Here is a 16,768-nt window from a genome sequence, read left to right on the forward strand (position 1 = left end):
CTCTGTTTCTAACTTGTCAGAAGCATACTTTTATTCATTTAATCTGGCTAGATTATTAAAACTCTATCTCATAATGCTGTTAAAGTATTGAATAATGGCACGTGAGTGGTAAGATAGAAAATCACCTTTTTCTGTGTCGTGCTTAGCATGGAGGGAGGTCAGCTGGGTCTCGGAGTTCTCATCCAAATATGAATCAACTCCAAAGACGAGATTAAGGGCTGTTCTGTAATTGATTTTTAATTTAAAATTTATAAGGCATACAAAACCTAGATGACAACTTGAGTAAAATCAAGTTGATTTCTAACAGGTACAGCAGTTTTACATTAATGCGGTTTCCCTGACACATAAAATCATCTTAATGGTTTACTGTGGCTCTTAAAACCTCTCTCCCCCTAAATCTTTTCATGCCCACCTCCGTCCGAGTGCCCTGGTGACTCCTGCTCGGAGCTTTGTGGGACTGGGGCAGCCATGAACTCTCCTGCTGTTCAGAGCCTATCAGTGCTACTGCTGGTTCAAACAGCAGTGCTCACCAACAGATAATTACACTTTGAAATTAGTATTTTAATGAACTGATCTCCACAAATGTAAAGCGAAGTCTCCCAGGCATTAAAGAAATAAGCAGGAGGGAGAATTATTAACTGTAAAGTTCAACAGACAGCAGGTCAGCAGGTGCTGTCTTGGCAAAGGACTTGAAGTGGTTCCATTTCAATTTGCTCTCGGAGGAAGCTTTTTTAGGTATTAGTCCTGCAAGCCGCTGAGCAGCATCTGCAAGTGGCATGGTGGAGGTTGAAAGCACCTGGGACATCTCACAGGCTTACCGGGCAAAAGAAATGTCTTCTAAAAATACTTAAATATTGGTTGGGAGGCCAGATTCATCTTAAAGGACAAGTCTCAGTCCCATGAGCTGATACATGTCCATAGCACCAGCTAAGCTCCATACAAAATAGGTTTCATGAGCACAGCTTGAACTTCCAGCAGCTGAACACGGTGATTCAAAGAGCACCTGAAGCTCTTTGCAGGTGCCCAGGGAGCACGGCCAGAGACCTCAGGGGGCTCGGTGCAGCCTTCCCAGTTGTTGAGGTGTTTCCTTCTGAAAGCTGGACTGGTGCCCTGGCCCCGCTGGCAACAAGCAGGGTGGTCACGGAGAGGCTGTGAGGAGGGCAGGAGCAAATGGGGCCAGAAGGCACCCACCAGAAGCAACATCCTGGGTGCCCAGGCAAATGGCCAGAGCCCCCAGCCCACTGCAGCAAGGAACCTGCACGCTCAGGTCAGGTTTCAGCTTCCCCCTTCCCTTACCAGGACCAGAAACTGGCCTTGAGAAAAGCGCACTCCCACTTTTAAAGTCAGATTTTCAGCTTTTAGCCATCTGACTTTGGAAGTCCTTCAGAAGTCCCATCTAGGCAGATTATGCCATTAGTATTTCATAGACTTGATGACCTTTTTATTTCACTTGCTGAAGGGCAGCTCATCTCTACCAGAGACGCTGCCCCGCTGAGCCCCCCCACCGCAGCATTCCCTTTCCTGGCCTCTCATCAACTACACACGCTTCTCGAATATTTTAGGTACTTGCATAAGTACAGATCCCAACTAAGATTTCTTTATCTATCGTGACTGATCTAGGTGTTCTGTTATGACACTGCTTTTCAGATCAGTCACGGAATAGTTTACATCTCTATTACTTCTCCACCCTTCAAAAAGAGCCGGATGCCTCACAAGTGGCAAAGAGAAAAACTACTTAGTAATACCAATATTTATATCTAATCTATGTCAGACAAAATTAGGAACCTTTTTTTTTTTTTTCTATAAACAAATAAGATACCTATTTTTTATCTCAAAGACTCTATTTTAGCTTTAAGGGAATCTTTAATGGATTCAAGTAGAATAAGGTGAAGTCTTCAACAGCCGAGTTGTGTGCATTTTTTTTTGGCAAGTAGCATTTCTCAGAGTGAATTTTCTGTTGTTTCAGCAAAAAGGTAGATCAATGCAATACACGGATATCATTTAAAAGCCATCTATGCAATTTATCCAATTGAAGCTGGAGGGAACAGTTAAGCTGAAACTACTAGTAGGGGTTATGGGTAAAATGGCAAATGCTTTCCACAGATACCTTTCTGGAAAAAGAATTAATTACAGGCTTTTATTTTTTTTTTTAATTTTCCCTCTCTATTCTTTTGCTTCTTTCTCCCCCCCAGATTTCTTTCCTTACTGAAGTGCTGTTTTAGTAAAGTACTATTTTGCTTTCTCACAAAAAGTGGATAATTTTATTTTATTTATTTTTCTCTAAAATATGATATCAAGGATACATTTTGTTGAAAAATATGCAATGAAATCATGGTCTGAATTGGAACTTCTCTCAGCATGCCCATTTGTTTTAGACTGATATGTTTGTCTGTAGGTTATTTGAATGTTAGCTATATTCTCGTTAAAGCAAAGATTTCTACCTGTTACCTTCCCTAGCCTTCAGGGGTACATAGATGTAGATAGAGGTTTTCTCTCTCAGATCTTTAGCAGAAAAATGGCAAAGCGCCTTTCAGTGGCTCTCAGCGAACCCACTTTATTCAATTCCCGTATTTCTGCCGTGAGAATAAAAGAGGAACTTGCCGTATTGTAGTGGGGGAAATGGTGCTGAGTCTGCACATTTGCTTTTATGTTTCCAATTTATGTTTTCTGCCTTACCTTCCGTGACAGTCTGAAACTCCTGAAAGGCAAAAGGCTAAGCAGTTAAAGAAAGCTTCGGGCTGGCTGTTACTGTCGTGTCTCCTTCAGGTATTTAAGTTTATATTCATGTTTATCAGGATTCGTTGAATTTCAGGCAATGTTATGCAGTGTCAGAAAATACAAATATTCACAATTAATATACAGAGTCCCATTGATTCATTCCTCATTTTCTTCCTGTGACATCCCCATTTCACTGCTCTGACACTTTCCCACAGCTGCTGGGGGGGTTCAGTGCAGGAGGGCATCTCACTGCCCATGGCTGGCAGCAGCACGCAGCACGGCCCCAAGCACAGCGTCCCTCTGTGAGAGGCATCTTCTTGCAGGATTCCTTTACAGGCAGGAAGTTTAATGGGCTGTAAGGTTCAGTTGTGCCTGATCTTTGCCTCCACTTGCGATGCCTTCTGTCATTCCTTTAATTTTTGGAAGTTGTGAAAAATGTACTTCCTTCCTCAGTCTGCTCCTGTCCACCAGCTTAAGGGCTGCCACGCTGTGGGGCTGGTCCAGGGACACCCCCGGCTCTGGCTAGGGCACGCCGCGGCCACCCCAAGCACCCTCAGGTCACCCAGCACCTCCTCCGTCACCACAGCAGAAGAATTCAGCTCGGGAAGTAAAGCCAGCAGTCCAATACAGAGCCTTGTGTTAGCTTCGCTTCATCTCCAAGTCATTTTGTACTTTCCTCACAGCTGAAGCGAAAGGCAGAAGTTAGCTGCGCTCCTTTGCAGCTCTCGATATTTTCCCGGTATGTGAGCCACATTCCCTGCTGCCAGGCCCTCAGGTATTTACAGACACTTTTGAACTTAATAATTTCTAATAAAGTAGCTTATCTCAACTCCTCTATCTGATTTAAAACAGCTCCTGGGAAAAGACACAAGCCCCAGATCACGGCAGGATGCTCAGTGCTTCCTGCAATGAGCTCAGCCCCCACCTGCTGTAGCTGCAGCCGCGTGTCCGTGGCTCGGCGCATCAGGACCAGGGCCCTCAGCTGACTGCAAAGTCCAGTGGAGGAGGAATCGGTGCAAAACCTTGGACCTGCCTGGCACTGAAACCTCTTCAACTCTGAGCCAGCAGCGACTCGTTCCTTGGTGCAGGCTGACCTGCACGATCTCTTATTTTGTCTTCTCAAGGGAAATCCAAACATCTCCCAGCAGCATTTCTGGGAGAAGGGAAGCAAAATCAAAGTTTTTGAAGCAAAAACCTGAACATAAGTTTGGGCTGCTGAAGATCCGAGTATCCAAAAGAATTTTGCCTTTAACAACCCCAGTTGTTAATTCAAAGCTTTCATTCCTAGCAGAAGCTGCAGCAGTAAATGAGAGTTAAACCACCTTACAATTGCAGCTCATGTGCTTATAACATCCTGCAAAATGAGGCTGTGACTGGGTGAGACAAATGTGGTTCTTCAACAGTCCTGCTAAAAGACGTAGCTTAATTCCTAAATTCCTTGAAGCATTCCTGACAGCAGTCGCATCTGCTGCCATAAAACCCATCGCAGCCTCTGCCTTTGAGAAAAACGTATTTAATAATCGGTAAAGTTCAAACTCAGCTTGTTGTGATGAATTATTAGGAGCCGTCATCATTTTCTTGCAAAAAAAAAAGGTTATAATGGAACACAATTTTATGTTTTTCCATTTAATTGATGACGGTCTGAGTTTTTATTAATCTTCCTGGGCTCTGGTGTAAGATGCTGAAAAAGCTAATATGAGATCATTGTATCTGGTTAATGTGTGTGCTTTGCAAAATTGATAAGGCCTGTCAAGACATAAATTATTTAAAATTTGATAAATGTGTTGAAATCATTGAATTTTCAAACAGATAAAGCAGAGCTATTTCTCTTCCTTCTACCCCCCCCATTCACAGCAAGGTTTTCGTGAGGCCGCTCAATGATTCTGCTTTATTCTTGCAGCGCGTGGCTTGCAAGATGCTGAGATTAGCACGAGGCAGCCAGGGCAGCATCCTCTGCAGCTACAGCAGTGAGATGAATACAAACCCTCGCGATGCAGCGGCAGGGCTGGGACCAGAAGAGAGCTCGGAGCCCACTGGAAGCTCCCCCAGGATGAGTTTTTCTCTTGTCTGCGGGATAAAAACGCTCACCGCAGCACCGGCGAGTGGCAGACTGGTGCTTCAGAGCAGTTTATCCCACCAGACCTATTTATTTCAGCTAATTGCCGGCGGTTTTTAAATGATTCCTGGCAGGGCAGAAGCTACAGAAATGATTGCTGGTGATTGATGACTAACCTGGATCAAGTCCCCAAAGCATCAGGACTGTTAACTCTTGCATGGCTGCTCCTCCTTTATTTAGTGCCTTGCCCATGGAGGAAGGTGTGGGAGCAGGTTCCAGGTGAGCGAGCACAAATTTAACGGGGCAAATACAAAAAATACAGCATTTACCGATACTGGCGTTGCTTCAGCACAGACTAATTTCTTAAAAATAGTTCACAGGGACCTCATTCAACCCCGTGCCTCTCTGCCATGGTCTGAATCATTCATGGAAGGGAAAGGCCTTGAAGAGAAATCACAATCGTTCAAAGAAGCATGCAGGAAGAGCCAGTGGTTTGAGTGAAAACCACACAAATAAACACGATGTTATGTTTTGGTTTGAACTGCTTCTGTGGGTAGCGTACCCCACCAAAAGAGCGAGGCGTGTTGTGGGTTCTGCACAGCGTGACAGGTCCAAGATAATGCCCGGTACAGGAAAGTATCTGTGGTCTGATGGAAATTTGGGGGTAACCAGGTGACAGTTTACAGCCTCTGTAATACAGAAAATAGATGAGGCGATTTCCTCTGCTTGGGAATTGATGGGTTGGAGGGAATGGGAAAATGCAGGTGCAGCAGAGGAGAACTACAGCCACAGCCATCTATTTAAATGTATATACAAACTTCCCTAAGCTAGTATTTTTTTCAAATACCTTCCTAGCAATATTTTCCACTATAGAGAAGCATCGTAGTGAGATGGGAAGATGCTGAGGAGGTCATTTTTTCCAGCACGCTCTGCATTCTTTTAATACGGATTTTTTTATTTCCTGGAAATTGCTAACCAAAGTGAATAACCGGCTGAACAAAACGCATCGGCCCATCCCTGCTAATAGCAAAAGGCTGTCATCACGTGAGGGGTCTGTGCAATGCGTAGCAGCAAATGATGGGTTAGGGTTTGGTTCTCTCGTGTTGCAGAAAGCTTTATTTAAAATAGCAAAGTCTGTGCACACACACAAAGGGTTTTGTACAAATATTATCCATGTTTCTGAACAAGGTGCCCTCACGAGTGCTCCTGCGCTGGGCACCGAGCAGAACCAGGCTGTTCTTTGTTAGGCACTGTTTATTGAACGTTTGCAGAACACCACAAATGTACCATCCAGGGCTTGCAAAGTCCCCTTTCCTGTGACTGAATGAGCCGATGACTTTTTCAGCCCCCGAGCCTCATTCCTACAGCAAGATGAGGGAAGAGGGCAGCAGCAGGAGGAGGCAGAGTCAAGAGTTAAGGCTGCCCAAGTCCTGTAGTCTTCAACCTGTTTGAGAGAGGAGGAAAAAAATACTCATTTTAAGGAAGCAGCAGCGCTTACTGGGTGCTGTAAGTGCCCTAAACAGGAATATTGCATCCTCATGATTCAACACATGAATGGTTTTGTATTCCTGTGTTATGAAAGCCAGTTCATTGCCACATGAACCAGCCCATGTCACTGCATCTCCAGCGGCAGGTCTCACTGTGAGCGTACCAGCTGCTCCTTCACTGCAACACATACACAATTAAACGTCGTGGCAGTGCCTTGGCATGGCACAACTCCGCAATTCCACCACCATGGCTGTGAAATAACTGTGCCCTAATAACTTCCCGATGTGACAATCCTGACTTGTTTTATCATGCGGTAATGTTTCCCATTCCTTAGCTCCCCCGAACCTTATCCTACATATTTCTTCTTTTTATGGCGGAGCCTGCGGAAAGAAGCACTTCCGAAAGCAATGCTCTGCTATCTCATTTGGAGTGAGCGCCCCCAGAAGAGCCATACGCCGAGCATTACCGCTAACACATGGCTCAATGCCCTCTAGATCTCTTCCTAAAAGGAAGGGGAGGAAAGCCAAAGAGCCGCTGCACACATACCAATAAGCACTGCGGAAGGAAAGCAGCCCAGAAGGACGGCTGTGTGCGTCCCTGTGCCCTTGCCAAAGGACAGGCAGAGCTGTGTGTGGACACAAAGCCAGGTCCTCCTGCGCACCAAGAGGCTTTGGGGCCAGCAGAGCTCCTTCACCTCACCCCCTGCAGTCCTCAGCCGGGTACCAGCTCTGGGTGCCTGTGCCTCCAAGTGGGTGTTAGCACTTCGAATAGGAAAAAAAGCTTCTGGACTTTCAGCCCTATCCCCACTGGAGCCTGGGGCTGCCACAGGATGGCATCCCACCTTCATCACCTCTGCATCCTTGGTGCCAGCCCCAGCCTGCAGCAGGGAGCTCCCAGCTGCTCCCAGTGCCACCTGGCTCACCTTCAGCCCTTGGGCTGGCTTAGCAGTGGCTGAGGACCCATGCATAAACATGCGGTGCTGCACCGGGAGCTTTCCATCACCGTGACAGCTTCCCCCAGCATCGCTATGACAGCAGTATTCGTGGTGGTGCAGATAAGCATCCGTCTCTGCTTCCATTAGGATCTCCTATTTTCCCGAGTTCGTAGCTCAGCCATAAAAAACGTAGCATGGAGGCAGAGACTTGACATACAAGGTCTCAGGCTGAGAATGATCGCTGGTGTCTTTTTCCCCCCTTTCCAATCTAAAGAAGAAAATAATTTTCCTATGGAGGGGTGCTCCTTCCTCCCCAGCCCACCATCCAGTGCCTAGCCCTGCAAGATCCATGACAAATTCGGGGCAGCATTTTGCCAGGAGGAGGAGGAAGGAGCTTTTCTTTGGGGGTGGAACACGCTACAATTCAGTTCTTTCCCTATTTAGCTGCTTTTCATGCCGTTCATGCAATGGGTAGCGTGTTGGTGAATGATAATGCAGCTGAAAAGCTTCTCTTTGTACGTGAGGATGCTGATGTAGGATAGCCCTGAGGAGGACTACCTTGCAAATACGTTTTACAAATTTTATGTTTAAGACTTCAAGGGCCTTAAAACAAGTCAAATGTCCACTTCTAGCCTGTCAAAACACAGGTCCTACCTCTGACTTCCTGACTATATGCTCAACTTCTGTCTTTTCAACAGGACTCCCCTCTCAGGGTGTGCAGGAAGAATGTACCTGGGCAGTATCTATGTGCACTGAATTGGGAACCTGATATTTACTGAGACACGTGGGTCAGAAAGCTAACACTGTCACTGCTACGAATTGTTATTTGCTCTCTGACTTCAAACTATTTTGCATTAGACTTAGCTTGGCCTAGTCATGTTACTGAAAAATGATGAGACGTGCTCTACAAGTGGAGTTGCTCAGCTCCTCATGCAGGTTAGGCCTTGCAAAATACAGGCAGCTTAGCACCTGCAATCAACGCACCAAAAGCTATGATTGTGTTCACAGTCTGACTCAAACTGAGAGCACGAGTGGGCATACCAAGTTAGGTATGCCTATGGAAGAGACAAGACCAAAAATACAAATGTATAATAAACATTTTATTGTGCAGATAGGAGGATTTTAAGCATTTGGCAGGTTAACTAAGCAGAAAAAGAAAACAGAATGGGAAAAAAAATCTGCTTTTGTCTGTCACCCCATCTTTTAGCAGAGGTACTGCTTTGCTGTTCGGGTTTTCTTGTGTCCTTAGGCATGGTTTTATCTAACACATCTGAGAGCAGTGTGTGCTTGCCTTGCTTGACACGTGACAGTCCTCGACCTGTCCAGAGATTTATGCATTTGTTCCCCTGGATGGCTCCCATTGAGCTTTTTGCATCTGCCGTAAGCTATTGTGAATAAAATCCTTGAGCTTTCATGGGGCAGTAGAAATTACTCATTACAGAAGTCCGCGTGACTGGACTGGCACAGATGTGGTTCAGTCCCCACTGATATAAAAAGAAATATTAATAGCTCCTTTCGGATCTTGACGTTTTTATATTCATACTTCATGCCATTCTTTTTCTGTTTTGAAACAGGTATTTTGTGATGCTAATCAAGTCGTACAAGCCACGGACGTGCTGGACTGGGAAGACAAGGATGCTGCAGAGACATTGGTCGACAACGTGGTCCACTCCAGGATCATCAATCCCTTACGCCTGTTTGTTAAGCCATCTCCAGTACTGAAACACGGCCAGGTGTCCTACTCAGACAGCACAGAAAACTTTTGGGATTGGTTGTCCAACATCACGGAGGTTCAGGAATCTCTCGCACGAACTAAACGCAGACCTATAGTAAAAACTGGGAAATTCAAGAAGATGTTTGGATGGGGCGACTTCCACTCTAACATCAAAACTGTTAAACTGAACCTCCTGATCACAGGGAAAATCGTTGATCATGGCAACGGCACCTTCAGCGTTTATTTCCGACATAACTCCACAGGTCTCGGGAACGTTTCTGTAAGCCTGGTGCCACCTTCCAAGGTGGTTGAGTTTGAGTCGTCTCCGCAGTCAACGCTGGAGACCAAGGAATCCAAGTCCTTCAATTGCCGGATCGAGTACGAAAAAACAGATCGCGCTAAAAAAACTGCCTTGTGCAATTTCGACCCCTCCAAGATCTGCTATCAAGAGCAGACTCAAAGCCATGTCTCCTGGTTGTGTTCTAAACCCTTTAAAGTTATCTGCATTTACATTGCTTTTTACAGCGTAGATTACAAACTGGTGCAGAAGGTCTGTCCTGATTACAACTACCATAGCGAGACTCCGTACCTGTCCTCTGGCTGAGACAGCCGCCAGTAACGGTAAAGATCCAGCATCAGTCATACAAATCAGCATTCCCATTAACCTTCTGGAGAAATATGTTTTCCTAGCAGGTTAAAAAGTCTTTTAAAACTGTAGCTGTGTTTGTGCTGTATCGTAAATAATCAAACTGTTCATGTAACAATCATTTTCATTTGAGACCATTGCACTTTAGCGCTCTCATCATTCACAAGGGAACCACCAGGCAGACACATGATGAAAAAAAAAAAAAGAAATCAAAGCAAATTTTGTCTGTAATGAGCATCGATCATGAAAATAATTCTTTTTTAAAGAAGACTCAACAGCAGAGAGGTTATCTTTTACTTGAATTGGACAACACTTAGCAGGAAACGATCCTGTTTCTCATTGGGAACTTTAGGAGGTGACAATATAAAGAACAAGTGATTCTCAGCTGCTTATATGGAAACCCAAATAAACAGCTCTCCCACTAATTTCACAAAGAATGTTATACACACAGGGCTCAAAGGATCAAGTCTAAATATTGAAAGTGTTATTTCTAGGAAAAAGAAAAGGAAGCTGCATTTCTATGAGTTGTAGTAGTTGTACGTATTCGTTGAAGTGAAGAGTGAGTAGTTCTTCCTTCAGACTTTTACCCATGGATATGCAATGATGTACTTAAACACTGATGAGTTTTAGTTTATTAGACCCACCAGGTGTGCAGGTTTGGTGTACATTTCTTCCTTCTGTGGTCATCACTGGTTTTGATCATTCTTAAGTGTTTGCACACTTGTACTAGTTTCATGGTGAGAGTATACATACCCTGGAAAAAGATAATCTCTGTTTAAGTCTGAAAATGGTAACAGGGGCTGGTTTCCCCTCAAAGGAAGCAATTGTCTTGCTACCACTATACTGTGGCAAAGAAAATGTATCACAGTGTAAGGATGATGCCTGAGTAACACGAGCTTTCTGCTTAACAGCACCCAGTTGTCTTCCTTAGCATTGCATTGCATATTGAAGGTCAGTACATAGGCAATGAAAAACAGAGGACAACAAAAATCTATGCATCTTCACCTCATAAAGCAGATTTCAAACAATTGCTATCGATATGAAAACACTCAGCCAGACTCACACCTTGTACAGAAAACATCTTGTAGTTGTAAAACCCAAGGGTCTGGCTAGGAATTTGCTTCAGAAGCAAAGCTGTTGCTCCCTCTGAAGTCAGTAGCAGCTAGCTCCAGCGGTGCGGCGCCAAGCACAAATTCCCCAGGCTTTCTTTCAGTATTGATTTTACCACTGCTGCTGGTTTGCTATCGCAGACCCCTGTGACAGCCTGATATTACAGGTCCCGTGCAAAAAGCTGGCTGAGGAAGTGTTTTTCATTACCTATAATCAAACTAACACGCAGGGCCCAAGAAGCTACACGCAGCTTAAATGAAGTACTGTTAAAATACTTTGCTCAAGTTTTATGCACCCAGACAAATGACTGGCAGCTCAGAAGGACTCACTCATGAGATTAATTCTGATTTCCATGGTAAAGTCACACACATGAATTTATTCTGTCAAAAAAATAAAGGTAATGGTTAATTTGCTTTTCTCTTTAGGTGACAAACTTAAGTGTGTGGTTTTGTTTCATCACAAATCTGAATGTTTTCCTCCATTTTATAGAGTCTCTCCTGTTCTAAATGATGTTTTTAGTTTGTCAATTATTGTTGATTCCTACAAGATGTTCTACTTTGTATTCTGTATAGCGTGTCCTCGTTCTAGCTGTATATAAGCTTGGATTTATTGCTATGGGTTCGGTGTTTGGTGCTTTTGTAACTTAGCTGTAAGCCATGATTTTATTGCCATGTATTTTTACTCAGCACTGTAGGCAATTAAAAGAAAACCCTACATGCTATTTATTGTAGAGTACGTGGAAACCATATATGTATATACACTTGAATATGTGTACATATACAGAATATATGTGTACATGTATTTGTATGTAAATAAAGAGAGTTTGCTAAATCTGTCACTCACTTGTGGTAAATTGGATTTTTTTCCCCCAATATCACTTTGTGTCCTTATGCACAAAAACTCAGATATTGCTACACATCACTGAGTATTTTTCCCAGCTGGAATTTGTTCTTTGATGAGATATTTAAGTCTGGCCTGCACCTGACTGCGCTAGAAGCCTGGGCTGAATAGGTTTGATAGTGTTTATGGCAGCTGAGAAGTGGATGGTTTGATGAACATGGTCATGGACTGCTTAATTATTACATAAGGCCCCTGAACCAGGGCATTAAAAGTAGAGGGGTTGGGCTCATGTCTGCTGGGTTCCTGTCCAGCAGAGGCTCTGTGGAGATGCAGGGCCTGCTGCTTGATCCGTCCGTGCTCGGGGAGTTTCTGGGGTAGGAGCTTGGTTCTCCACCTGCAGCTGCAGAGCCAAGGCCTGTGCTGGGCATCCCACACCACAGGGTCCAGGGCCTGTGGCAGGCAAGCAGGGCTAGGGAAAGGCCTCAAGCCTCCATTTGTTGTGAGCCAAGCGCCAGGTAGCAAAATGAGCTCACACACCTAGAAGACAGGTGCCCAGGCAGCAGCAGATGACTTGAATCAAGTCTCAGGCCCACCCATAAATCCCCCCAAGGAGCTTTCCTTCCCCTTAAGGGCTGAGGAGTGACCACTGCCAGCCCTGCTCCTCTCCTGCCGCACCAGTGAACACAACATATGCCAGGGAGAGCTGAACATTTTCCACCAAGTTAAAGGCCCTGGCCCAGAGGGCCCCACACACCTAGGAGAAGCTGCCCCTGAAGGCTCAGGGTTTGCCTTACAGCAGGCCAAACATTGGCTGAGGGAGAGGATCACCCATGTGGAGCTCTGGCCTGCTTAGCAATGGCAGCCCTATACCACCACCCTCCTCTTCCTCCTCCTCCAGCCCCAGTGCACTGGGGCAGCCTGGCTCTGTGCTCGACCCTGTGAGGGATGGAGCCCTGGTACCAAAATTCATTATGTCACAAAACTCACCCCTACCCACTGCGTTGTTTCTGATCAGTACCTTAAAAATCAGCCCCAAATGATTACAGCGCACTTTTTAATATCATTTTTGAGAAAATCACTCCAAGAAAGGACTTGCAGTCAAAAATCAGATTAAAAAGAAAGTGTTTCAGCCTAGCAAGTTAAGCAAAATATGCTCCAATGAACCTAACAGTGACAGACTTTATTAACTGGAGTTTCACTACCTGTGTAAACAGAACAAAATTTAATTTTACACAGAACAGGCACTACTTTAAAAAGAATTTTCTGTATAAACAGATGACTTTTTATACAAGTTTCAAATTTCAATAATTGTCACTCATGACCCTTATCCAGAGAATTTTGAAATAAGAATTTAGTAGATTAAATGTCATGCACCTTAAAATAATTGCTTGGAAGCAAAGAAAATACACCATTTTTTAGAAAATGTCCCAAGTGAGCAGGAATGACTTATGACTGAAGAACCAATGTTTCTCATCTAATTCAAAAAAGTTTAATATATTGAGTTATAAATCAATCCAAATCTCAACAGTGGAGTTTTGCATGTATTTATATCAATGCAAATAAGAATTTAAACTCCTCACTAAATATGCTGGCTGCTGTTCTCCCCATCACTCGGATATGAAGGTGTTCGGTGCAAATCCTGAGCTGCTACCTCCCTCCCCCAAAATCATGGGTAATTCAAGGACATTAGAATTTGCTATTTGTTTTATGCTCCGTTGACCAGCATAATCTGGATAATGTTTTATTTATAGTATAATAATGATTCGTCATTACCACTGTTCCTATTCAAATATGCACAGTAGAAAAGACAATAACAAGTCGCAAACTAAGCAGCTCAAGGAAACACACATCAATCAAATACATTTTTAGCTGTAGGCTGTCTCATTTGAAAAGCTAGACTATGCCATTCCCATCTCTGCCTCTTGTGAACATCTCTTAGATGCATCCACCAGAAGCAGTTTACTTCTTGTATTTTAAAATGAATAAAATAAAATGAAGTTTCTAACACATGGGCAACTCAAATTGAAGTGTATACAGAGAATTTTACCTGTACTGTATCGGTCACTGACTAAAAACTAGGAATTAGCATAACCCCCTCACAGGTTTCCAGAATCAGGGTCACAAGTCGATATCATGTCCCAGGTGGGTTCAGGTCTCAAAAGCTAGAAAAAAGAAGTTAAGCCACATGCCAGCAGCACAGCCTGCTCAGATCTACGTTTAGTAGTGATGCAACTTGGATGAAATCCACTGTGTGTTGCCAGCCTCATGGTGCAGCAACATCACCCTGCAGACTGCCGCTGCCCACCAAATTGCTCAGCTCACCAGCCCGGAGCACCCGTAGGTTTTCAGCCAGAAGGCAGCTTCCAGCTGCAGGATCTCCAGGCCAGGTTTGGGATTTCATCCAGACCTGGGTCATGGGAGCAGCACACAGGACCCTGCAGAACACAGCCTGGCCATAGCAGTGGGCACAGTCCCAGGAGAGAAGCAAAAGCTGCTTCTGCAATGTTTCCTCTGATGTCCCACTACTCACCTTGCACCTCTTCCTTTGACTATCGTTAGTAAAGAAAACAGTTTTATTGTCACCCTGATCCTAGCATCTCACGTTCCAATTATTCTGTACACCTGCCCTTGGCTGCTTTACATTTTAGCCACTTCAGATGCAAATTCAGGTTCCCTAGTCTCTTGCCTCATTCCCAGACAGTATGTGGCTCAGCTATCATTATGCAGTCAATTAAGCTTTGGCTACCTTATCTTAACAGCTCCAAATACGCTGGTGATCTTCCTGAAAGGTGATACATTATAATTGGTTCCAAATTGGCAAGAAAGTGAAGAGTGGAATATGAGACAGTGAGGCTATATGAATTAGCCCTAAAGTTTAAAATGGAAAAAATAAAATAATAAAATAAAATAAAATAAAATAAAATAAAATAAAATAAAATAAAGCAACTGAAGTTATCAGTGTGTTTGCCTGGATCTCATAGCACTGGTCAAATTTATATTATCTGCTACAGCCAACATTACTTCCCAAGAAACAAGACTTGGGATCTTTTGGTCTACAGGTCCTGTAGGTAGCACTGATGCTGCCAGCACCCACATGCATGCCATGGGATAGATCCGCTGCACTCACCAGCACCAAGCCACATTGGGGAAAGGGTGAAGGTTACACAAGGCTGGCACAGCACGCTTCAGCTGCCCAAACTCTGAGTGTACCTGTAAAACCTTAACCACGTTCCAGCCTACAGCTTGTACAGTTGCAGGCAAGCTCAAAGCAGGTAACTCAATTCCTTCCAGCTGGGACTCAGAACATCACACAGATATTCCTGATGAAGGTGATAAACACCTCAGCAGCCCTGAGAGCGAAGTTCTGATAAATGTCCCAGCTGTGAGCTTTCCAGAGGGATGGGCAGTGATTGCATCCCTCCCCTACCCATATTTTTGGAAGTCCCTGATGAAACAACTCACACTGAGCTCTTTTAGCTCTTGGGTGAGGGAGGACATGGGGCTCTCCAGCCCAGACACAACACCGCTGCCCACCTGGCAGGATGGATGCTGGGCAGCTGCATCTCACAGGGACCTGGAGAAGGTGGCAGCAGGACACAGGGACCCCATGGTCCCACCCCGGGGGCAGCATCAGCTCCATAGCGCCAAGCTCTGGGTGTGTTCCTGGGGACATGGCAACACCAGCATTACTAACTGCAGCCACTTGTGTAACAATTCACATCTATTTTTGTGTGGACTGCTCTAAAAAAGTCCAGGTTTCAAAATTTGTCAAGCCAATTTTAACTGAAGGACTTCAAAATTTGAGCATTTGCATTTCAGCTTGGTAAGAGAACTGAGTATTAAGGAACCCTGAGTCTATTTTATGTCAATACTACTTAGGCTCTTCCACATTTTTAGGTGTTTTTGAAGCACACACCACAATGGCAGGTGATGCTGAGCTGACTTACACCACAAACCTGGCAGCCCAGTGCAGAATACTTAACACAGATTTCTGGGGAGGTAAACCAAAGGATTAAAAATACTTCAAGATGCCACATTTAAGATGATAAAGCAAGCCTATTTAACATTATCTAGTACTTGAGAAGTGGATTGGAATTAAGTAGCCTTATGTCAATTGTATTTAACTGCAGCATTTCTGGCTTCAATCACTGAAGATCTGGATTAGCCAAAGAAATCTTGGGAAACCAAGGAACCCAAGCTTCCTGGAGGCAATGCTCTGTCCCAAGGGAGCACCCTCTCTTCCAACTTTCTTATGCCAGTTGTAAAGTATTTATATTTACGAGACCCACAGCATTTTGTGACAGCCAAGCACAACCTCACTGCTCAAAGTAAAATGGTACCATGGATGAATAGCATGCAAGGTAGTCCAGACCCATTAAATCATCCACACTCAGTGCATTGAGATAGAAGGACTGGTTGTAATTTTATTTGGTAAAGGAAGTGGAGAGGGAAACGTATTTGATACATTACACCAGTTACCTTTAAAACAAGCAGAACCCCGTATTTAAAACATAAGTATTGAATAGCATTGCCAGAAGCAGATTAATTGCAGCTTCCAGGAAAAACTGAGCTTATTTCACATTGACTTTTATTCCCAGTTGAATTAAGTTCCTTATGTTACACTGCTTCATTTGAATTTTTTGAATTGGTTTTGCATAGTATCATTTACTGATGTACTATCTTTAATTACATAATACACATACAGTCTCCAACTGCATTATTAATGGAAGTGTTTTTAATTAAATGGCTCTCAGCATAATATCCAGTCATTAATTTCACATGTTGAGGATGTGGAGAGATTCTATTCTGATGGTCTGGGGAAACTTTGTACTTTAGATGAGGAATACTTCCAAAGTGATAGTTTTAGAATGAAGTTGAAAATCATTATGAGCATTGAATTACCCTCTCAGCAGCTGGTACCGCAGTTATGCTCTGCTGGGCATTATCTATTCTTCAGCTGAAGTGCTTCTTTTGCTCTGCCATGCTTCACCGCTGGTAATTTTCAGATGCCTCTCACAGGGTTCATGTGTATTCCACAGTGAATAATATCAGGCTCACCTTTTAGGAACAATTTATGCTCAGATAACAACACTAAGGTTGCACCTTCCACAAGGAAAAACCCTACGTCCCCCTTTCTAATTATATCTCACCTACCAGCACCTACTCAAGTTTTCAGTGCTCTCAGAAATGACAGTATCAATGCTCGTGGGGTCTGGGCTTCTTTCACCCATCCTGCAGATGGAGGCGCAGACACACCAGTGC

The 16,768-nt window shown here is 44.0% G+C and overlaps 1 protein-coding gene across 1 annotated transcript in view; it reads left to right on the forward strand.

Moving 5' to 3' along the window:
- The window catches only part of NXPH2 (neurexophilin 2), a 34,895-nt gene extending 23,387 nt beyond the window's left edge, over positions 1-11,508 (forward strand). Inside the window, exon 2 of the mRNA XM_038181956.2 lies at positions 8,771-11,508. Coding sequence (XP_038037884.1) covers positions 8,771-9,514 — 744 coding nt within the window. The 3' untranslated portion in view covers positions 9,515-11,508. The remainder of the gene's footprint in view (positions 1-8,770) is intronic.
- Positions 11,509-16,768: the final 5,260 nt, after the last annotated feature.

The sequence above is a fragment of the Anas platyrhynchos genome, chromosome 7 (assembly GCF_047663525.1).
Source record: "Anas platyrhynchos isolate ZD024472 breed Pekin duck chromosome 7, IASCAAS_PekinDuck_T2T, whole genome shotgun sequence".
Classification (NCBI taxonomy): domain Eukaryota; kingdom Metazoa; phylum Chordata; class Aves; order Anseriformes; family Anatidae; genus Anas; species Anas platyrhynchos.